This window comes from Pan troglodytes, chromosome 6 (assembly GCF_028858775.2).
Source record: "Pan troglodytes isolate AG18354 chromosome 6, NHGRI_mPanTro3-v2.0_pri, whole genome shotgun sequence".
NCBI classification, from domain to species: Eukaryota; Metazoa; Chordata; class Mammalia; order Primates; family Hominidae; genus Pan; species Pan troglodytes.
In genome coordinates, this window is record NC_072404.2 from 122912031 (window position 1) to 122937274 (window position 25244).

Genomic DNA, 25244 nt, shown 5'->3' on the forward strand with positions numbered 1-25244 from the left:
AAGAGCTAACTATCCTAAATATATATGCACCCAATACAGGACCACCCAGATTCATAACCAAGTTCTTAGAGATCTACAAAGAGATTTAGACTCCCAGACAGTAACAGTGGGAGACATTAACACCCCAATGTCAATATTAGTCAGATCAACGAAACAGAAAATTAACAAGGATATTCAGGACTTGAACTCAGCTCTGGCCCAAGCAGACCTAATAGACATCTACAGAACTCTCCACCCCAAATCAAGAGAATATACATTCTTCTCAGTACCACACAGCACTTATTCTAAAATTGACCACATAATTGGAAGTAAAACACCCCTCAGGAAATGTAAAAGAATGGAAATCATAACCAACAGTCTCTCAGACCACAGTGCAACCAAACTAAAACTCAGGATTAAGAAATTCTCTCAAAACCGCACAACTATATAGAAACTGAACAACCTGATCCTGAATGACTACTGGGCAAATAACAAAATTAAGGCAGAAATAAATCAGTTCTTTGAAACCAATGAGAACAAAGACACAACATACCAGAATCTCTGGGACACAGCTAAAGCAGTGTTTAGAGGGAAATTTATAGCACTAAATGCCCACAGGAGAAAGTGGGAAAGATCTAAAATTGACACCCTAACATCACAATTAAAAGAACTAGAGAAGCAAGAGCAAACAAATTCAAAATCTAGCAGAAGACAAGAAATAACTAAGAGCAGAACTGAAGGAGATAGAGACATGAAAAACCCTTCAAAAAAAATCAATGAATCCAGGAGCTAGTTTTTTGAAAAGACTAACAAAATAAACCACTAGCCAGACTAACACAGAAGAAAAGAGAAGAATCAAATAGACACAATCAAAAATGATAAAGGGGATATCACCACTGATCCCACAGAAATACAAACTACCATCAAAGAATACCATGAACACCTCTATGCAAATAAACCAGAAAATCTAGAAGAAATGGATACATTCCTGGACATATACACCCTCCCAAGACTAAACCAGATAGAAGTTGAATCCCCGAATAGACCAATAACAAGTTCTGAAATTGAAGCACTAATAGCCTACTAACCAAAAATAGCCCAGGACCAGACAGATCAACAGCTGAATTCTACTAGAGGTGTTACAAAGAGGAGCTGGTACCATTCCTTCTAAAACTATTCCAAACAATAGAAAAAGAGAGACTCCTCCCTAACTCATTTTATGAGGTCAGCATCACCCTGATACCAAAATCTGGCAGAGACACAACAAAAAAAATTTCAGGCCAATATCCCTGATGAACATCGATGTGAAAATCCTCAATAAAATACTGGCAAACTGAATCCAGCAGCACATTAAAAAGCTTATCCACCATGATCAACTCGGCTTAATCCCTGGGATGCAAGGCTGGTTCAACATATGCAAATCAATAAACATAATCCATCACATAAACAGAACCAATGACAAAAACCACATGATTATCTCAACAGATGCAGAAAAGGCCACAAAATTCAACAGCCCTTCATGCTAAAAACACTCAATAAACTAGGTATTGATGGAACATATCTCAAAATAATGAGAGCTATTTATGACAAACCCATAGCATTCCCTTTGAAAACTGGCACAAGTCAAGGATGCCCTTTCTCACCACTCCTATTCAACATATTATTGGAAGTTCTGGCCAGGGCAATCAGGCAAGAGAAAGAAATAAAGGGTATTCAAATAGGAAGAGAGGAAATCAAATTATTTCTGTTTGCAGATGACATGATTGTATATATAGAAAACTCCATCGTCTCAGCCCAAAAACTCCTTAAGCTGATAAGCAACTTCAGTGAAGTCTCAGGATACAAAATCAATGTGCAAAAATCACAAGCATTCCTATACACCAATAATAGAGAGCCAAATCATGAGCAATCTCCCATTCACAATTTCTACAAAGAGAATAAAATATCTAGGAATACAACTTACAAGAGATGTGAAGGACCTCTTCAAGGAGAACTACAAACCACTGCTCAAGAAAATAAGATAGGACATGAACAAATGGAAAAACATTCCATGCTCATGGATAGGAAGAATCAATATCGTGAAAATGGCCATTCTGCCCAAAATAATTTATAGATTCAATACTATTCCCATCAAGCTACCATTGACATTCTTCACAGAATTAGAAAAAACTACTTTAAATTTCATATGGAACCAAAAAAGAGCCCATATAGCCAAGGCAATCCTAAGCAAAAAGAACAAAGCTAGAGGCATCACACTGCCTGACTTCAAACTATACTGCAAGGCTACAGTAACCAAAACAGCATGGTACTGGTACCAAAACAGATACATAGACCAATGGAATAGAAATACAGATCAATGGAACAGGCCTCAGAAATAACACTACATATCTACAACCATCTGATCTTCGACAAACCAGACAAAAACAAGCAATGGGGAAAGGATTCCCTATTTAATAAATGGTGCTGGGAAAACTGGCTAGCTGTATGCAGAAAACTGAAACTGGAGCCCTTCCTTATACACTTTACACTGTTGGTGGGAGTGTAAATTAGTTCAGCCATTGTGAGGCTATTTCTCAAGAATCTAGAACAAGAAATACCATTTGACCAGCAATCCCATTACTGGGTATATACCCAAAGGATTATAAATCATTCTATACCCAAAGGATTATAAATCATTCTACTATAAAGATACACACACACGTATGTTTACTGCAACACTGTTCACAATGGCAAAGACTTGGAACCAACCCAGATGTCCATCAACGTTAGACTGGATAAAGAAAATGTGGCACATATACACCACGGAATACTATGCAGCCATAAAAAAGAATGAGCTCATGTCCTTTGCAGGGACAAAGATGAAGCTGGAAACCATCATTCTCAGCAAACTAACACAGGAAGAGAAAACCAAACACTGCATATTCTCACTCATCAGTGGGAGCTGAACAATGAGAATACATGGACACAGGGAGGGGAATATCACACACCAGGGCCTGTCAGAGGGTGGGGCCAAGGGGGAGGGATAGCATTAGGAGAAATATCTAATGTAGATAATGGGTTGATGGGTGCAGCAAACCACCATGGCACATGTATACCTATGTAACAAACCTGCACATTCTGCAAATGTATCCCAGAACTTAAAGTATAATTTAAAAAAAAAAGAAAGAAAAAAAAAAGAGCAAAGGATTATTTGAATAGACATGTCTCCAAGGAAGATACATAAATGGCCAAAAGGCACCACAGAAGATGCTCAATATCATTAGCCATTAGGAAAATGCAAATCAAAATGACAATGAGATACTACTTCATACCCAATAATGATACAGGAGATAGAAATTATTTAGGCAGATAATAAGGGCAACAGAGTCCTTGGCAGAATTTCCCTTTTAACAAAAAGCAGCTCCCAAATCATTTCTTTTCTGACAAAGAGCAGCCTGAAAAATCGAGCTGCAGACATAGATAAGCAAGCTGGAAATTGAACAGGTGAATGCCAGCAGCTGTGTCAATAGAAAAGGGCTACCTGGAAGCCAGGTATGTTCAACATGGAGGCTCCATCTTTGCTTTTCTTTGTCACCACATGTACAGTAAAGAAGCAGGCAACACAGCGCCAGCCAGCCAGAGAACTCATCTGCATAATAAAAGATTAGGGCAGGGCGGCCAGCTTTTTCACATGCTATGCAAGTGGCACACCTAGCCCTAACTAGTTTTTTGCACCTTAGGCAAATAGCACACCTGGTCTGACCAATCTTTCATGCCCTATGTAAATTAGACACTGCCTCCTCAAGCTCATCTATAAAACTCAACTGCATTTCACCATAAAAGCAGCAACCCAGTTCTCCAGGACCCCTCTCTGCAGCAGAGAGAGCTCTTCTCTTTCTTTCACCTATTAAACTTCCACTCTGAACATCACTATTTGTGTGTCTGCGTCCTAGTTTTGTGTGGCTGTAAGACAACAAAACTCGGCCATTTACTCAAGACAACAATGCCACTTCAATAAGATGGCAGTATTAAAAAAAAGTACAGAAATTAGAATCTTCATACATTGTTGGTAATAATGGAAAACAGTCCAGTTGCCTTGGAAATAGTTTGGCATTCCTCAAAATGTTAAACATAGAGTTAGCATATGACCTACCATAATATGCTCTCAGGTATATACCCAAGAATTGAAAAAAAAAAAGCACACACAAATATTATTTATGCAACGTTTGTTCTTAGCAGTCTACTCAAAAATAGTTAAAAAGTAGAAACAACCCAAATATTCATCAACTGATGAAAGGATAAACAAATTGAATGGATAAACAAAATGTGATATATTCATAAAATGATATATTATTTGACCATATAAGTAAAGAAGTACCTAAGTCCTCATTAAACATCATCAACTGGTTCTTTTGACTTTAAGTGAAAACAATGGACCAGGCAGCTCACTCCTGTAATCCCAGCACTTTGGGAGGCTGAGGAAGATGGATCACTTGAGTCCAGAAGTTTGAGACAAGCCTGGGCAACATAGTGAGAGACACTGTCTAAAAAAAATTAAAATTTAAAAAAAAATTAGCTGGGCATGGTGGTGCGTGCCTGTTGTCTCAGCTACTCAAGAGGCTGCACTCCAGCCTGGATGACAGAGCAAGACACTGTCTCAAAAAACAACAACAACAAAGCAACGTATAATAAAACCCAGTTTTTTCCTCCTCAGTGTTATAATGAAATGACATGTTATTCAAGGACCTGCTGTATGTTCTTTTACTTAAAGTTGCAGTTTCCAAGAACCTATCAATGACATTAAATAAGAACTTACTGTACTGACATATGCTACAATATGGATGAACCTTGAAAACATTACATTAAGAAGGCAAATACTACATAATGAATGATCAATTTCCATGAAATGTCCTGAATAGGGAAATCCAAAAAGGAAGACTGCAGATTAGTGCAGATTAGTTGAGAGCTTGGCGTAGAGAAGTGGATAGAGGGAGTAACTGCTAATGGGCATAGAGTTTCTTTTTTGGGTAATGAAAATATTCTGGCATTAGATAATATTATAGTATAATTAGATATTGTATTCACAACATGCAATCTTGTGAATATAGTAAAAACCCCTAAACTGTACATGTTAAAGTGATTATTTTATGGTACGTAACTTATAACTCAATTTTTAATAATGAGTGTGACTTCTAACAATGATGGAATAGGGTCAGACTTACTTTTCCATTTTAAACAACTAGAAAATTGAACAAAATACACGAAATAATTTTAGAACAACAGGAATGAATAATTGGACAATAATTGGATAACAGAAAACACAGGTCTGTGATCTTTGAGAGAAACAAGAAAATGAGCTTAACAATTGTCTCAGATTACCACTGGGAGACAATTTTCAGGCCACAGCAAAGGGAAGGGAAGGGAAACAGAGCATGACAGTCTCTCTGAAGTTGGGAAGTAGAGATTACATTTCAAGAAAGCCAAAAAAGCTAGTGTTTATGGGCAGAGAATTGGAGAAAAAGAAGCTGCAAAAACAGAGGTTGTGCAGCTAAGCAGAAAAATAGCTTCCAGTCTTCTGAGTACCAATCTGTGCATGTGTGAGAGGAAGCACAGGAAAAGAAACACTGAAACAACAGTAGAAAGACCTAATAGTAAACAGGGCTAAACTAGCCCTAGGCTAAAGGCTGTTCTGGACCTGTACTAACAAAGATTTAAAACTAAATCTCAAAAAGATTAATGGTGGCTCATGCCTGCAATCCCAGCATTTTGGGAGGCCAGGTAGGAGTATCACTTGAGGCCAGGAGTTTGAAATCAGCCTAGGCAACATGGTGAGACTCCCATCTCTACAATAAAAAAAAAAAAAAAAATTAGCTGGGCATGGTAGTGTGTGCCTTTAGTCCCAGCTACTTGGGAGGCTGGGGCAGGAGGATTGCTTGAGCCCAGCACTTGGAGGTTACAGTGGGTCAAGACTGCCCCACTATACTCCAGCCCAAGTGACAGGGCAAGGCCCTGTCTCAAAAAATAAATAAATAAATAAAAATTAAAATTAAATTAAAAAAAAAAGATCAAACTGATTCCAAGTAACTTAAGTGTGAACCAGAAAAAAGTCCAACATTATTTAAAAGAAATTTTAAATAATCTAGGAACCCTAAACATAAAATACACATTTCTAATATCCAATAAAAAATTACCAGGTATGTAAAGAAGCAAAACACATAAAACTCATAACAAGAAACAAGAAGAAAAGTCAATCAACAAAAACAAACCTAGAAATAATAAAGAATTAAATGTTAAAATATATTTTATAGGCTGGGCACGGTGGCTCATGCCTATAATCCCAGCACTTTGGGAGGCTGAGGCAGGCGGATCACCTGAGGTCAAGAGTTCGAGACCAGCCTGGCCAACATGGTAAAACCCCATCTCTACTCAAAATACAAAAATTAGCCAGGTGTTGTGGCACATGCCTGTAATCCCAGCTACTCAGGAGGCTTAGGCAGGAGAATCACTTGAACCCAGGAGGCGGAGGTTGCAGTGAGCCAAGATCCTGCCACTGCACCCCAGCCTGGGCAACAGAGCGGGACTCTGTCTTGAAAAAAAAAAAAAAAAATTTATAAACATGTATATGTTCAAGAAGGTAAATGAAAACATAAATGTCAGCCGGACACAGTGGCTCATACTTGTAATTCCAGCACTTTGGGAGGCCAATACAGGTGGAATGCTTGACCTCAGGAGTTCGAGACCAACCTGAGCAGCAGGACAGAACCCGGTCTCTACAAAAAATACAAAAATTGGCTGGGTGTGGTGGTGCATGCCCATAGTCTCAGCTACTCAGGAGGCTGAGATGGGAGGATAGCTTGGGCCTGGGAGGAAGAGATTGCAGTGGGTTGAGATCGTGCCACTGCACTCCAGCCTGGGCAACACAGTGAGACCCTGTCTCAAAAAAAAAAAAAAAAAAAAATATATATATATATATATATATATATGTATTTATGCGTGTATGTATTTATATAAATGAAATTGAAATATAAATGTCATAACAGAAAGAGAAGATATAAAAAGACACAAATATAAACTAGAGATGAAAACTATAGGCGGGGGATGGTGGCTCACACCTGTAATCCCAGCACTTTGGGAGGCTGAGGCGGGCGGATCACGAGGTCAGGAGTTCGAGACCAGCCTGGCCAATATGTTGAAATCCCGTCTCTACTAAAAATACAAAAATTAGCTGGGCATGGTGGCAGGCACCTGTACTCCCAGCTACTCAGGAGGCTGAGGCAGAAGAATTGCTTGAACCCAGGAGGCGCGGTTGCAGTGAGCCGAGATCGTGCCACTGCACTCCAGCCTGGGCAACAGAGTGAGACTCCATCTCAAAAAAGAAAAAAAAAAAAAAAAACTATAAAAACACACAGGATGGGATTAACAGCAGATTAGATACTTAATTAAAAAGATTAGTAAATTTACAAGCAATTTCAGGTAGATTATAGATCTAAACATATGAGGCAAAACAATACGTGTTTTTGAAGACAATATACAATATCTTCATAGCTTCAGGGTAGAGAAAGTTATCTTGTGAGAATTTTTCATAAAAGAGAACTAACCATAAAAGAAAAATTAGATAAATTTAACTTCTCTCCAACAACAGACAAGAGCGAGAAGGAGAAAAAAATGGGTAGGCAGAGGAATATCTGAAACACACGTAATAGATGACTTACAAGAGGTTCAATCTCCTTAGTAATTAGCTCCTAGAAAAACAAAACCACAACAAGATATCACCACACACCTAAAATATTAGCAAAAACTAACAAGTTTGACAACACTAAGTGTTGATAAGGATACAAACTAAAAGGAACTCTCATATACTGATAGCATATGTGGTATAACCATTTGGTAAAATAGTTTGGCACTATCTAATAAAGTTGAAAATCAGAAACCCTATAACCCAGAAATCTCACTCCCAGGATATAACTTACACAAAGGGGTATTAGCATGAGCCAACATATATTTGTAAAAAAGTTTTCACAGCCATATTACTCATAATGCTCCCAATCTGGAAACAATCCAAATTCCATAAGCGGAATATTCATATAATGACATATTCTACAGCAATAAAAATGAAACAAAACAAGCAAGGCCAGGCATGGTGGCTCACGCCTGTAATCCCAGCACTTTGGGAGGCCGAGGCAGGTGGATCACTTGAGGTCAGGAGTTCGAGACCAGCTTGGCCAACATGGTGAACTCTGTCTCTACTAAAAACACAACAACAAAAAAATAGCCAAATGTGGTGGCGGGTGCCTGTAATCCCAGCTACTTGGGAAGCTAAGGCAGGAGAATCCTTGAACCTGGGAGGCGGAGGCTGCAGTGAGCCAAGATCGCTCCATTGCACTCCAGCCTAGGCAACAGAGCACAACTCTATCTCAAAAAAAAAAAAGGGGAAAAGCAATATAGATGAATTCAGAAAAGGATAATACTTTCCAAAAAACAGGGTATTAAAGCATAATTTTTAGTTAAAAAAAATCAATGTGATATGTTTATGAGTGACATTCGTAAGACGGCAGAGGAAGACTTTCCAGGACTCCAGCTTGCAGACACATTAATTTGAACCACTATCCATACACAAAAACATCTTCACAAAAGTTAAAGAAACCAGGTAAGACATTACAGCATGTGAATACAGCACAGAAATAAAAAGAGGCACATTGAAGAGAGTAGGAAGGACAGTGTCACATTACCTGCGTCCCCCAACACCAGCCAGCTAGCAAGGAGACAGATGCTCGTTGAGGAGAGAAAAGAGAAGGAATTGAGCACTGGACTTTGCCTCAGCCCCAACACTAGGCCTGCCCCATTAAAACTGTGTTGGGCAGGCTGCCCCCGCCCGACTCCAGGCCAGTACTTCCAGACTACATCTCCTGGCCCACTCCACTACCAGGCTGGTCCCAGTGACCCCAGGCTCCAGACCAGCCCTCGGCTTCAGGCTAATCCCAACTCAGGCTCCAGGCCCAACCCAGCACCAGGCAACCCTGCATAGCCCAAGATGTTAGGCTAGCCCTAGTGCCAGGTTAGCACTCAGACTTCCAGCACCAGGCCAGCCCCTGAAGCCTCATGCTGCAGACCAGCCCAAGTGGCCCCAAACACCAGGTCTGCCCCAGCATCAGGCTGGCACCTGTGGCCTCAGACACCAGGCCAGCACACAAGGACACAGGCTCCAAGCCTGCCCTACGGGTCCACATTCCAAGTCAGCCCCTGTGGCCCCACACTCCAACAGACACAAAGTCCAGGCTCCTCTGGCAGAGCCAGGGTCCAGGTCCATCCCAGCAGAACCTGGCCTCCTCTGGCAAACCCAGGGTCCAGGCTCATCACAGCAGAACCCAGTGCCAGGCCTGCCCCCAAGACCTGATGACTCACACCTGCCTCAGTGGCCCAGTCTCCAGGCAAGCCCTTGCAGACCCAGCTTCCAGGCCAGCACTCACTCACCCAGCCTCTAGGAAGACCCTCATGGCTCCAGGCACAAAGCAAGCACCCACAGACTGCAGCCTTCAGCGGACCCAGAGTCCAGGCTTATTTCAGCAGACCAAGGCTCCAGGACCACCCTTGCAAACCCAAGCTCCAGGCTAACCCTGGTAAACCCAAGACCAGGCCTGACTCACAGACTCCAGGCCCACCCCCATGGTCCCAGGTGCCAGTGAAAGCCAGGCATTGTGGACTCAGGCTCCAGGCCCATCCCCAAGGTCCCAGGTGCCAGCAACTGGTTGGCTCCTGCAGATTCAAGCTAAAGGCCGGTCCAAGTGCCAGGTCAGCTCCCAAGGGACCAGGCTTCAGACCAGCTCTTGTGAACTAGGGCCCTAATAGTCAACGCGTCCACTCCACAAGGGGCCAGCTTGGCACTGTGAACCCTGGATCTAAGTCTGCTCCAGCAAACTCATGACCCACATTTGCCCCAGTAAATATAGTCTGCAGACCAAACCTCATGGACCCAAGCACCAGACCTGTGCACCTGCTAACCTAGGTACCACAACAGCCTGCCTGAAGACACCAGCAGTAAGCCTGCCCACAGACCACACCAGAAAGCCTGCCTAGGATCTCTGGTCAGGCTAATTGGTGAAGAACTTTGCCAGCCAAAGCCAGTCTGCAAAGAGTGGAGTAAGTTCCTACTTCTTCAAATGTGCAGGCACCAATACAAGGCAACAAGAATCACAATCAGGGAAACATAACACCACCAAAGGAACAAACATTAAAGATATTGAGGTTTATGAGCTGCCTAACAAGTAATTCAAAATAATCATCTTTTAAAAACTCCATGAACTACAAGACAATACAACTAGACAAGTACACAAAATCAGGAAAACAATAAACAAACAAAATGAGAAGTTCAACAAAGAAACAGAAACCACAAGAATGAACCAAACTGAAATTCTGGAACTAAAGAACACAATGACTGAACTAAAAAAATTCCAAAGAGAGCTTCAACAGTAGACTCAATCACATAAAAGAATCAGTGTGCTTGAAAAGGGGTTATTTGAAATGATCCAGTCAGAGGAACAAAAAGAAAAAGAGTAAAGAAAGCCTTTGAGAATTACGGGATGCCATCAAGCAAACCAATTTATATATTATGGGTGTCCCAGAAGGAGCAGAGAGAGAAGAAAGTTTATTTTAAAAAATAATAACAAAAATTCCCCAAATCTGTGGAATGTAAAAAATATCCAGGTATAGGAAACTCAAAGATCTCCAATCCGGTTCAATGTAAACAAGACTACCCCAAGATATATTACAATCAAATTGTCAGAAATCAAAAACAGAGAGGATCTTGAAAGCAACAAGAGAAAAGAAGCATATCACATACAAAGGAATCCCAAGATGGCTATGAACAGATTTCTCAGTAGAAATCTTGTAAGCCAGGAGAGACAGGGATGATCTATTCAAAGTGCTGAAAGAAAATAGGCTGGGTGCAGTGGCTCACACTTGTGAGCACTAGCACGTGGGGAGGCCAAGGCAGGCAGATCACCCGAGGTCAGGAGTTCGAGACCAGTCTGTCCAAGAAGGCGAAATGCCATCTCTACCAAAAATACAAAAATTAGCCAGGCGTGGTGGCGGGCACCTGTAATCCCAGCTACTCGGGAGTCTCAGGCAGAAGAATGGCTTGAACCTGGGAGGTGGAGGTTGCAGTGAGCAGAGATCAGGCCACTGCACTCCACCCTGGGTGAGAGAGTGAGACTCCATCTCAAAAAAAAAAAAAAAAAAGAAAAGAAAAGAAAAGAAAGAAAAAAACCAACAAATCAATTTTGAAACAACAGACTTTAACTACACTCTAAAACAAATAAACTGAACAGACAAATACAGAACACTCCGTCCAATAGCAGCAGAATACACATTCTTCTCAAATGCACATGGAACTTTTTTCAGGATAGATCATATGTTAGACTAGAAAATAAGGCTTAACAAACTTAAGAAGACTGAGATCATATCAAATATCTTTTCCAACCACAATGGTATTAAACTAGAAATCAATAAAGGATGGATTTCAAAAAATTCACCAAAAATTTCTCAAAAAAAATAAACAACATGCTTATGAGCAACCAATGGATCAAAAAAGAAATTAAAAGAGAAGTTTTAAAATGTCTTGAGACAAATGACACAACATACCGAAAGTTATGGGATGCAGCAAAAGCAGTTCTAAGACAAAAGTTTACAGCAATAAATGTCTACATCAAAAAAGATTTCAAATAAATAACCTAGTATTAAACCTCAAGAACTAGAAAAAGAACAAACAAAGCCCAAAGTTAGTAGAAGGAAGAAAATAATAAAGATCAGGGCAGAAATAAATTAAATACAGACTAGGAAAACAATAAAGATTAATAAAACCAAGAGTTGTGTTTTGGTTTTTTGTTTTTTTTTTGTTTTTTGAGACAATGTCTCGCTCTTTTGTCCAGGCTCCAGTACAATGGTGCAATCTTGGCTCACTGCAACTTCCACCTCCCAGGCTCAAGCAATTCTTCTGCCTCAGCCTCCCGAGTATCTGGGACTAAAGGCGTGTCACCATGCCTTGCTATAAGAGTTGGTGTTTTGAATAGATAAATAAAATCAATAAAACTTTAGCTAGACTAAGAAAAAAAAGAAATCTCAAAACCAGAAATGAAAAAAGAAACATTACAACTGATATTACAAAAATATAAAGAATTATAAGAAACTACTATGAACAAATATATGCCAACAAACTGGATAACTTAGAAGAAACTGATACATTTCTAGACATATACAACTTACAAAAATTGAATCATAAAGAAACAAAATCTTAACAGGTCAATAGTGAGTACAGAGATTAAATCAGTAATAAAAAGTCTCCTAACAAAGAAAAGCCCAGGACTTGATGGCTTTACTGTTGAATTCTACCAAACATTTAAAGAAAAACTAATACCAATCCTTCTAAAACTCTCCCCAAAAAAATCAAAGATGGAAAAATATTTCCAAACTCATTTTATTAGGCCAATATTACCCTTCTGTCAATGACAAAGACACTATAGGAAAAGAAAATTACAGGTCAATATTCCTGATCAACACAGATGCAAAATCCTCAACAAAATACTAGCCAATCGAATTCAGTAGCACATTAGAAGAATCATTCACCATGATCAAGTGAGATTTATCTCTGGGGTGCAGGGATGGTTCAACATGTGCAAATCAATAAATGATATACCACACTAACAGAATGAAAGACAAAAATCATATGATCATTTTGATAGATGCAGAAAAGGCACTTGGTAAAATTCAACAACACATCATGTTAAAAACTCAAAAAAAACTCTATAGAAGGAATGTACCTCAACACAATAGAGGCCATATACGACCAGCCCACAACTAACATCATAATCAACAGTGAAAAGTTGAAAGCTTTTCCTCTAAGATCAGGAACAAAACAAGGATGCACACTCTCACCACTACTATTCATCAACATAGCCACTGGAAGTCCTGGCCAGAGCCATTAGGCAAGTGAGAAATAAAAGGCATCCAAATCTGAAGGGAAGTAAAATTATCCCTGTCTGCAGACAGCATGATCCTTTAGACAGAAAACTAGATAAAGGACCCTAAAGACTCCACCAAAAGAGTGCTAGAATAAATGCATACAGTAAAGTCAGAGGATACAAAATTAACATACAAAAATCAGTAGCATTTCTATACACTAACAATGAACTATCCAAAGAAATAATCAGAAAAACAATCCCATTTCCCATTTACAATAGCTACAAAAAAAAAAGTTAGAAATAAATTTAACCAAGGAGGTGAAGCATCTATACACTGAAAGCTATAAAACATTGATGAAAGAAATTGAAGAAGATATAAGTAAGTTAATAAACAATTATATACTGCAATGACAGTGAAAAGAATTCGCTTTAGATTTGTATTTTTTGAGCTAGACATCTTAACGCTTTTTAGTATTTTTTTCTCCTTTTCTCTTACCTTCTGTTCCCATTCTCTTACTTCTTCCAAACTCATACTCTTAAATTTTGTCCACTTATGAAAACAAAATGAATAATAAAGTATAAAGAAATAAAAGTAAGAAACTACCTGAAGTCTTGCTAGTTGTGCAGTCCGGGCAACTATCTTATTGTATGGTTCAACAATTTTTGCTTTTATCCTACAGGAAAAGAGAGGAGTGAGAATAAAATCATTTTCAAAATATCAATGGATAAAAACATTCCCATTCCATTTATTTATAAAATTAAGAACAGTACCTATCAACAGCTCCCTGTAAAGCCCCAATTCTCGTCTGCATCATCTGAAGAACACCTAGGAAAACATAAGTTTACATTGGCTTTACAAATTTACAGGGCATCCAACTGGGTAAAAAGTTAAATTAAAAGAAAATACATGCATATATAATTTTAACTTTTTTTGTCACCATCCTAATCCAAGCAACCAGTATCTTTTACCCACACTGCTGTAAAAGCCTGTAACTGGTCTCCCCCTCCAATCTTTGCCTCACAAAAGAAGCCTGACAGGGAATAGGAACTGACTGCTTAATGGATATGGGGTTTCCATCTGGGGTGATGGAAAAGTTATGGACCTAGATACTGAGGATGGTTGCACAACACTGTAAATGTACTTAATGCCACTGAATTGTATGTTTTAAAATGCTAAAAACAATAAATTTTATGTTATGTATATTTTAACACATTACCAAAAAAGTATGACTGATCCTCCATGATATCCCCTTTGCCCCATCACTCCTATATTAAAACTATAGTCCACAGCTTAGTCTACAACTCTCTAGGTTTACAACATGAGGAAATTTTCACAAAATTGGAAAAATATTTTCAGGAAGATCAAGCATAAATTTTATTATTTAGGCTTTCAATTAGTACAGATATTTAATTATTTTGAATGCCATTCTTTAAAATTCAGTTTCTATATCCAACTGGCATAGTTGTTTTGAAAGCATAGTATTCTATTAATATCTAAATTTAAGTATAGACATGTTGTCATATTTTAAATGAAATAATATTGGAACAAATAAACATTCCTATCAGCATACAAGTATACAATAACAGAGTTCAGTTCAATAGAATCCTCTCTGAACCAAAGATTCCCACTTTTCTGCTGGTTTTGTGGTGTATTCACCATACACTGCCAAGAATACACTGCCATTACTTATAACCATTTTCTTACATCATATCCTCTCCACAACCCAGTCTCAATGGGTTTCCACCAATACTCCACCAAAACAGATGTTACCAAGGTCACCAGAAATCTACGAGTTGCCAAATTCTATTGTTGGTTCTGTCTTAACCTTGTTCCAGCTCTCAGAAATTCACAGCAGTTGACTACTCCCTTTCTAAAATATTTTTTGTCTAGGCTTTCTTTTCTTGAGACAGAGTCTCGCTCTGTCGCCCAGGCTGGAGTGCAGTGGCTTGATCCCCTCTCACTGCATGCTCCGCCTCCCGGGTTCACGCCATTCTCCAGCCTCAGCCTCCCGAGTGGCTGGGATTACAGGGGCCCACCACCATGCCCAGCTAATTTTTTTTTTTTTTTGTATTTTTAGTAGAGATGGGGTTTCACCATGTTAGCCAGGATGGTCTCGACCTCCTGACCTCGTGATCCACCCACCTTGGCCTCCGAAAGTGCTGGGATTACAGGCGTGAGCCACCGCGCCCGGCCTTGTCTAGGCTTTCAAATCATCACACTTCCTGGGTCTCCTATTATCTCATTAGTTGTTCCCACTTCTCCTCTGTCAGACCTCTACATGTGCTGGAGTACCCCAAGACGTGATCCTCAGCCATCTGCTCTTCTCCATCTACAATCTTTCAGGAATTTCATTCAGTCCCAAAGTTTTAAATAGTATCTGTTCAATAAAATACTGATTTTATACACACACACACACATACAGACGTATACACATACATCTATGTAAAAAGATTTTCTTTATATATCTGCCTATGTTCTCATTCCCTATCTCTCTGTCCTCTTTCTCTCTCTTCCCCTGTACTGTTACATCAAATGTAAGATACCCAAGACAGTTTATGCCCTACCCCCCAACCCATCAAAAATCACACTTCTCTCCAGGCTATGTCATCTCCATTACTCATACCATCATCTATCCAATTTTTGAGACTAAAATCCTAGGAATAACTCACGGTGACTTTTTTCCATCAGCTCTTTCATATGCCATCAACAAACCCTACCAGCTTTGCCTACATTTTACTCCATCTGCCACCACTCTAATCCAATGCACCATCAACTTCAACTATTCTAATAGCTTCCAAACCAGTGTCCCTGATTCCACCATTGCCTTTTTCTACAGAGCTATCAGAGTAAACTATTCCGAGTATTAATCTCATCATACAATAACCTGATTAAACTCTTCCAATGGTTTACCATTGCATTTAGAATTAAATCCAAATTCCTTCCCAAAAACCTTATCTATGATCCTCTCCCTCCTTCACTAAACATCAGCTATTCTGGGCTACTTTCTGCCCCTCAAACATGCCAAATGAATTCCTGCTTTCCCATTTATTGTTCAGTCTTCTCCTCAAATCTTCACATGATGGCTCCTCCTCATCATTAGATCTTGGCTCAAACGTCATCTTCTCAAAAAGGCCTTCCCTCTCCTTCATCCATCCCCATCACCTGTTTTATTTTCTCTATAGAATTTACAAATAAAATTTTTCTTTCTGTTTTCTGAGATACAGTCTCACTCTATTGCCCAGGCTGGAGTGCAGTGGCATGATCTCGGCTCACCGCAACCTCTGCCTCCCAGGTTCAAGCAATTCTCATGCCTCAGCATTCCAAGTAGCTGGGATTACAAGCATGATCCACCATGCCCAGCCCTGTTTTCTACCTGTACTTTTTTTTTTTTTTATCTACCTCCAGGACCAGAACATAGTTCCAAAAGGACAGTGACTTTGTCTATCATTCACAAGTGCCTAGTACTTAACAAGTTATTAATTACTATTTGATTGCCTGAATGAACAAATAAATGAATGAGGCTACCTTTGTTTTTTGTTTGTTTGTTTTGAGATGGAGTCTCGCTCTGTCGCCCAGGCTGGAGTGTAGTGGCACGATCTCGGCTCACTGCAAGCTCCACCTCCGGGGTTCACGCCATTCTCCTGCCTCAGCCTCCCAAGTAGCTGGGACTACAGGCACCCACCACCACGCCTGGCTAATTTTTTGTATTTTTAGTAGAGACAGGGTTTCACCATGTTAGCCAGGATGGGAGGCTACCTCTTTTTGACAAAAAGAAGCTTAATAAATATTCCTCAAAATTCCATGAAAACAAAAACTCTATTGCTATAGCTTTCTGAAACCTAGCAAATTCTCAAAAGTAATATTTGGAAGAATATTTTTAAAAAGAACATTTTTAAATAAAATAGGCTTAAACATACCTCCAAACTACTTACATGCTAAAAAAATTTTACATATTTAGGAGAATAAAGCAGATGAAGTAGAAGCTAGAATAATATTCAATTTTTCTAATATGTATACACACCACACTTACTTTTCAGCATCTCAAAATAACATCTAGACACATCATGCTAAAATGAATGCTAACCAATTCACATTTAAAGTTTTTTATTTTATTTATTTTTTGAGACAGGGTCTAGGGTCTTGCTCTGTCACCCAGGCTGGAGGGCAGGGACACAATCACAGCTCACTGCAGCCTCAACCTCCTTGGCTCAAGCGATCCTCCTACATCAGCCTCCCAAGTAGCTGGGACTAGAAACATGCACCACCACGCCAAGCTAATGTTTTATTTTTTATAGAGATAGAGTCTCATTATGTTGCCCAGGCTGGTCTTGAACTCTGGGATCAAGTGAACCTCCCACCTTGGCCTCCCAGAGTGCTGGGATTATAGGTGTGAGCCACTGCACACTGGCCTACACTTCAATCTTTTATGTTCAAATAATCTAGTGAATATTCTGAGATAATCATAGGAAAAAAGTAGCCAGCCTTTGTACTCTACACACTCACACAAGAGATAATCATTCTAATTCAGTCTAGCAGTGTATTTCAAATATTTTAATCTTTGAACATCATTCTGGGAAAAACAAGCACATTATAGAACTAAAACACATATTTAAAAACCACAATGAGAAATATTTCTGTTGCGGTGATTCATCTAGACCTATACACACTCAATGTACTACCATGCCATCCTTATTAATAAAAAACTAGCATGTTTTCAAGATTGCCATTAAAATATTACTTGCTCTCAAAAATGCATAAAAATATTATGACATTGAAAAACATAATTAAAACTAGTGAGCTTCTGCACAGCCAAAGAAACTATCAATAGAATAAACAGACAACCTACAGAACGGGTGAAAATGTTTGCAAACTATGCACCTGACAAAGGTCTAATATCCAGAATTTATAAGAAACTTAATTCAACAAGCAAAAACACAACTCCATTAAAAAGTGGGCAAAAGACATAAAGAGACATTTCTCAAAAGAAGGCATACATGCAGGCAACACACATGAAAAAAAAATGCTCAACATCACCAATCATCAGAGAAATGCAAATCAAAACCACAATGAGATACCATCTCACACCATTCAGAATGACTATTATTAAAAAGTCAAAAAACAACAGATGCTGGTGAGGCTGCTGAGAAAAGGGAATGCTTATATGCTTTTGGTGGGAAGGTACAGCCACTGTGGAAAGCAGTTTGGCGATTTCTCAAATAACTCAGAACTACCATTTGACCCAGCAATCCTGTTACTGGATATATATTCAAAAGAAAATAAATTGTTCCACCATAAAGACACATGCACTTGTATGTTCATCACAGCACTGTTCACAATAACAAAGACACAGAATCAACCTAGGTGCCCAACAACAGTGAATTAAAGAAACATGGTACATATATACCATGGATACTACACAGCCATAAAAAAAGAATGAAACTATGTCCTATATAGCAATATGGATAGAACTGAAGGTGATTATCCTAAGCAAATTAAGGCAGGAAGAGAAAAATCAAATACTGCACAGTCTCACTTATAAGTGGGAGCTAAACATTGGGTACTCATAGACCTGAAAATGACAACAATAGACAATAGGGACTACTAGAGGAGGGAGTACCTAACTGTTGGGTCCTATGCACACTACCTGGGTGACAGGATCATTTGTACCCCAAACCTCAGCATTATGTAATATTCTCAGGTACAAACCTACACATATACCATCCCGGATCTAAAATAAAAGTTGAAATGACTAATAATAACAATTAATTTCCAGTACTAAGTCAATCGGTACTTAGAGCTTCCTAATCTTCCTAAGAACCTAGTCAGATATGTATCCCAGATTTCAAATAACAAACTATTATTTCCAAAAATACTAAGTTCTTCATCAGGGTATCTTAGAAATATTGTACATGCTGAGAATAAGTTAGTATCTTTGAGTACATGAGAAATACTGGGGGAAGCATTAAAGAATACTGCATCACAGAAAACAATATCCTCTCTCCTTAAGAATTTGATCAACATCGAGAAAAACCCCTTACCTTTCTTCTGATGTACAATGATTAATAATAGTAATCACAAGTAATAATGTAAAACACAATAGTAACATTTCATATTTATGAGATGTAGTTTAATTTAATCAAGAGGGAATGAAAAATTCATAAAAGATTTAGTCAAACAAAAATAAGTAGATTTGTAAAAATAAAAATCCAATTATTACTTGACTATATTTTCATTAAAAAGAGTTGCAAAAAAGGCTCCAAGAAAGGCAAAAATAAGAAAAAAATTCATGCCTTCTTCCACTACTAGTCACTCTGGTATTGTTGATGTTTTTATTTTTTTAATTAACTAACACTTACAGGTGCACTAAATATGTGCAGGCATTGTTCTAAGTATCTTGCTAATTCATTTAATCCTCAGAATAATGCTATGTTAGTACACATTATACTCCTGTTTTACAAATAAGAAAACTGAGGCAGAGAAGGGTTAACTAACTTGCTCAAAGTCAAACACCTAGTAAGCAGTAAAACAAGGATTTGAACCCAGATCATTTAGCTCAGGGGCCAGCAAAGTTTCACTAAAGTTTTACTGAAACATAGCCACACGTATTTGTTTTCATATTATCTGCCTACTTTCACTCTACAATGGCAGAGTTTAGTAGTTGCAACAGAGACTGTATGGCTGGCAAAGTCTAAAATACTTGCCATCCAAAGTAGCTTGCCAAAGCTTGCCAATCCCTGGTCTAGCTCTACATAATCTCTAGCAGTTATTAGAAATATACCTTCCAACGACTCAATCCCAGTTGCTTGTGCCAGTAAATCTTCATGTCTTGCAACAACCTGAAAATCAAAAATAAATGATTAGCTTTTGCTCTGTTAGGTATTTTTCCTTGTAACCACAATGTAGAATGGACAGTCTCTCTTGGTGTAGAAACGAGGCAAATACAAATACAAAAGAAAAAAACACAGGTTTTTAAGGTGTGTCTGAGATGAGCTGTAAGCGGGAACACACATACATTTAGTTCAACACAGAGCAAGAGGAGTTACAGCCTTTTCTTAGCCCTGTCTTAGTCTGTTTGGACTGCAAACACAAAATACCTTAGACTGAGTAATTTACAAACAAGAAATTTATTGCTCACAGTTCTGGGGTTTGGGAAGTCCAGCATCAAGGCATTGGCAAATTCAGCATCTGGTGAGAACCCATTCCTTACAGATGGTACCTTGTATCTATCTTCAAATGGTGGAAGGGGCAAACAGTCTTCCTCGGGCCTCTCCAATATGATATGATAGTATTAAGAGCCCTGCACTAAACCCTAATAAGAGCCCCGAGCTCTTAATACTATCATATTGGAGATTAAGTTTCAACATATGAATGTTAGGGGAACACAAACACTCAGACAAGCCCCTTGCTATCTTAAAGAGATGTACAAGTGGAGTTGTGCCAAAAAATGTAAAAAACAGCTCATTATTGCCACACCATTATTATGTTTTCCCCTTAAAGAACATTTTCAAACATCAGGTTCTCTTTGTTCTTGAATTTGATTCAGCACCACCAAGGCTACATCCTACTCTGGAAAGATACAGCACTCAGTGCTCACCTATACCTGAACATCTCTCTGCTTCCAGTTTCCCAGTGTCACATACCCACAGCAAATCCTTTTCCCTATAGATGTTTGATACTTTTATGAAAATTAGGGCACTGCAGATGGCCAGAACAAAAAAACCAAGGTTACTAAAGGCGACATGCAAGACATTCCTAGAAACATCACAAAATCATGCAAATCTTTAGAATAATGCAGGAATCCTTATTATTGTGTGCCTTTTATTCCAATGAATACTTAGTTTCATGTCTAGTCTGCTGACTGAAGTTCTTAATCACCAAAGACTGGAACCCCTAAATCCTCCACTTTGTCTTGTTTCAGATATCACTGTCATTCTGTCAAGTTTCTTTCTATCATATCTACTCAAAGTATTACTCTTGGTCATCTCGGTCTTTTATTCGTAAGGTTGCCAGAAGATGTCTGAATTTTTCCCAGCCTACTGATACGGTCATCAATATGTCCATCTTAACAAGACGAACTTTTTAAAAATTATCTATTCTCCTTTATCACTAGTAATACTTTGGTAAGGTTAAAAAGCCTAAAACTATAGTTTCATAGACTCCCTTGCAACCAATTAAATGATTTTTCCAAGAGTTGTGGAAGACAAGAGAGAGGAAAGCTAGGCTGGGCACGGTGGCTCACACCTGTAATCCCAGCACTTTGGGAGACCGAGGTGGGTGGATCATTTGAGGTCAGGAGTTTGAGACCAGCCTGGCCAACATGGTGAAATCCTGTCTCTACTAAAAATACAAAAAAATTAGCTACGTGTGGTGGTGCACACCTGTAATCTCAGCTACTCAGGAGGCTGAGGCACAAGAATCATTTGAACCTGGGAGGCAGAGGTTGCAGTGAGCAAGATCGTGCCACTTATACTCCAGCCTGGGTGACAGAGCAAGACTCTGTCTCAAAAAAAAAAAAAAAAAAAAGGGAGAGAGGAAAGCTTACTGTTTCAGCTAGTAATAAAGGTCCTGAGACCTGAGAATTTAGAGACAGTTAAGAGAACCACATTGATCACTCCAGGATTTAGTCATCAGATATCTAGAGGCAGAATTTTAGCACTAGCATGGAAGGTAAGAACAGGTACTTCCAGGCCTCTGTATTGCATCTGTGGTGGTTCCTTCAACTCCGTCCACTAGCTATTCACCCAACAATTTTATAAGCATCCAAACTCTCTGTATGAAGTGTCTTTCTTAGAGTGATTTCTAGTTCCTGCACTAAACCCTAATAGTAAATGTTTTACAATTTTAGTCATCTCACTGATATAGACTACTGGGACTCGGAGACTTCCTCTACCTCACATCCTAGGCCACTACAACTTCTCCCCTCTAAGTGATGGTAAATACATTTTAAGTTCTTATTGATTCCTGCAGAGTAGATGCTGCATACAAGGAATAAGGAAAATACCAAGCATAAAAGGACTAAAAGAATTCCAGGTGGTTCTTGCAAAAAGCCACCCCGAGAACTCTAGACAAAACTAAATACATTATCCCTGCTCTCATAAACAACTTACACTATTCTATTTAAAACAGGCCTCGCTTGCCTGCCATTATTTCTGTCTGTGTCTGCCACTGGTCTGTGGGTCCTTGGAGAGCCAAGAAATGTATTCTATTTATTTGGCTATCCCCACAGTCTAACCCAAAGCTTGACAATTAAGCGTGTTTTCTTTCTTTTTTTTTGAGACGGAGTCTTGCTCTTGTTGCCCAGGCTTGAGTGCAATGGCACGATCTCGGCTCCCTGCAAGCTCCAACTCCCAGGTTCAAGTGATTCTCCTGCCTCAGCCTCCCGAGTAGCTGGGATTACAGGCGCCCACCACCATGCCCAGCTAATTTTTGTATTTTTAGTAGAGATGGGGTTTTGCCATGTTGGCCAGGCTGGTCTGGAACTCCTGACCTCATGACCTGCCCGCCTCAGCCTCCCAAAGTGCTGGCTGGGGTTACAGGAATAAGCCACTGTGCCCGGCCTAAACGTGTTTTCTAAATATCTGTCAATAAAGATTGAAATCAAATGATACATAATCAGAATTTTAGAGTTAAAATAACCTTAGAAGGCATCCCAGTCCTATCTAAGCCACTCAAAGAAACTAAGACACAAAAAAGATCAAGTGGATATGTCTCAGGTTATACCAAATCTATGTTTCCTGGTAAACAATCTATGTTTCATACATATCTTCATTCATTTAAATATGTATGAAATACCTACTCAATCAAAGGCAACACTAGAAATTATGCCATAAAATCGCCCTATAAAATTTACAGAATTTTAGTAGAGGAAGGAATCTTCAAAGTTATCTACTACAGTCTCCTCTTCCTCTTGCTTATTCCAACCCATCTGATAGATTAAAAAACAAAAAAGCAAGACTCAAAGACATTAAGTGATATTAAAGTCAGTTAACAGCATAGCTGAAATTAGGACCCGTCGCCTAACATCTCATATTGTATCCTACTCACAATAACATTTATCAACTTTCTGTAATTTCAGCAAATGCTACACTTTGTGCTAATAAAGTATGAATTGCGAATGTAACATCCCAATTTTTCTTATTCATATTGTTTTACTTCCAAAATTCCATTTTCTATTATCTTTATCGAACACATCCTATTTTTTGCCCACTATATTCATTGCACATCAGTTAAGGTGGTGAACAGGAAGTATGAATGAAAGGCTTTGGTGAGGTGGTATATTAGTTTTTCCACAAACAAAAAGTGGTTTACAGAAAATTTCAAAAATTTACTTTGAAAAATAAGTCACACTGGTAAGTATGTACTTCTTCATGTAAATATGCATTTGTATTTAATAAGATTACAAAAATGCTAAATTATCACTTTAGGCTGAATAATCCATAGGGACCCTGAAGATCAGAATTACCTGTAAGTGTAGTTCTTTGTCCAACTGACTGATTCCTTGGGCAAGTTTTGCTAGTTGTTCAGCAATTACAGCTTGATGAATAGATTGAGAAGTATAAGTCTTTACATCAAAGTCTTCGTTTAAAAAGTCACTATAACACTCTGGATTGGGGAAAAAATAAGGAAAAGTCCTTAATTACCCTGTACTAAACCAGTTATTAAACAACAGAACAATTATAATCATAATTAACATATTTTGATCCCATACTCTGAACCACTCCACTATACTGCTTAATGCTTACTTTTATCATGACCCTAAAGGAAGTATAACATTGAGAAAGAGATTAAAAACTTAACGACTGGCCAGGCACACTGGCTCATGCCTGTAATCCCAGCACTTTGGGAGGCCAAGGTGGGTGGATCACCTGAGGTCAGGTGTTCAAGACCAGCCTGGCCAACATGGTGAAACCTCAAACCCCATCTCTACAAAAATACAAAAATTAGCTGGGCATCATGGCGGGTGCCTGTAATCCCAGCTACTCGGGAGGCTGAAGCGGAAGAATAGCTTGAACCCGGGAGGCACAGGTTGCAGTGAGCCGAGATCGTGCCATTGCAATCCAGCCTGGGTGACAGAGCAAGACTTCATCTCTGGCCAGGCGCGGTGGCTCACACCTGTCATCCCAGCACTTTGGGAGGCCGAGGCAGGTGGATCACGAGGTCAGGAGATCAAGACCATCCTGGCTAGCACAGTGAAAACCCGTCTCTACTAAAAATATAAAAAAAAATTAGCCGGGCGTGGTGGTGGGCGCCTGTAGTCCCAGCTACTCGGGAGGCTGAGGCAGGAGAATGGCGTGAACCCGGGAGGCGGAGCTTGCAGTGAGCTGAGATTGCGCCATTGCACTCCAGCCTGGGCAACAGAGCAAGACTCTGTCCCAAAAAAAAAAAAAAAAGACTTCATCTCAAAAAAAAACAAAACATAACTACTAGCTATAACTATTAATCCAAGAAAACACGATCATTGTCAGTGAAAAGACAACAGGAAAATTGACTATATATATATATATGTAATATTTATGGCCTCAGATATCTCTAGATCAATACACAAATACTGTTATAGCAAAGTGAATCTGGAATTTTAGTAACAATAGGAAATATAAATTTATAGGTGTTACTGAAATTTAGGATTTATGGGTGAAATATGTTAATGGAAAGAAAAGCTGTTTAAAATAGGCCCCTAATAGACAGAAAACAGAAGTAATACCAGATGTTAAAAAGATACCCCTCAATATAGAAATCCACAAATATGTGGATGAAAGAAAAATTAAGAGAATTGAAAGCTAAAAATAGATACCCAGAAGGGAGCTCATGGTAACCATGTACCAAATCTCCTAATGATACAGTAGATACAAGTAAAGCTGCCTTGAGAGAGATTATGAAACAAACAAAATAGAGTACTTTTAAGAAAACCTAAATTGTCTACATCTGCTATAATGTATGCTCCAAGAGGGGAAGAAGGTCTTTGTTTTGTTTGCTAACTCTTCTCCAGTGTCTGAACAATACCAGACACATGGCAGGTTTCATGAATTAACTAATCTATACATCAGCTGATGTATCATTAGTATCATTCTGGTAACAACCAACAACAAAAAGTAAAGGCTCATACTCTTGATTATTCTTAAAATGTAGTGGAATGAAAGAAGGAAACTGCTACTTTGGCTGCTTTTAAGTCTGAGAACCACATTTCCTTCTAATTTGCCAAGTGCTTCTCAGAATTAAGAGTCCTGTCAGCCACACAAATGAAAAAAGCCATTCCAAGCAAAGGGAAGGTTTAGCAGTGGCAAATGCCATGGCATATTTTGAGAAATAAGGGGAATACTGATTTCAGTGTGTCT

The 25244-nt window shown here is 39.0% G+C and overlaps 1 protein-coding gene across 2 annotated transcripts in view; it reads right to left on the reverse strand.

Annotated features, from left to right (window-relative positions):
- The window catches only part of COG5 (component of oligomeric golgi complex 5), a 360750-nt gene that overhangs the window by 331371 nt on the left and 4135 nt on the right, over positions 1-25244 (reverse strand). For both annotated transcript variants that reach the window (XM_054687655.2, XM_519305.8), the window contains exons 2-5: positions 23375-23514; positions 19691-19748; positions 13683-13737; positions 13516-13585 (exon numbers count right to left, since the gene is read on the reverse strand). In XM_054687655.2, the coding sequence (XP_054543630.2) occupies positions 13516-13585; positions 13683-13737; positions 19691-19748; positions 23375-23514 (323 nt within the window). The remainder of the gene's footprint in view (positions 1-13515; positions 13586-13682; positions 13738-19690; positions 19749-23374; positions 23515-25244) is intronic.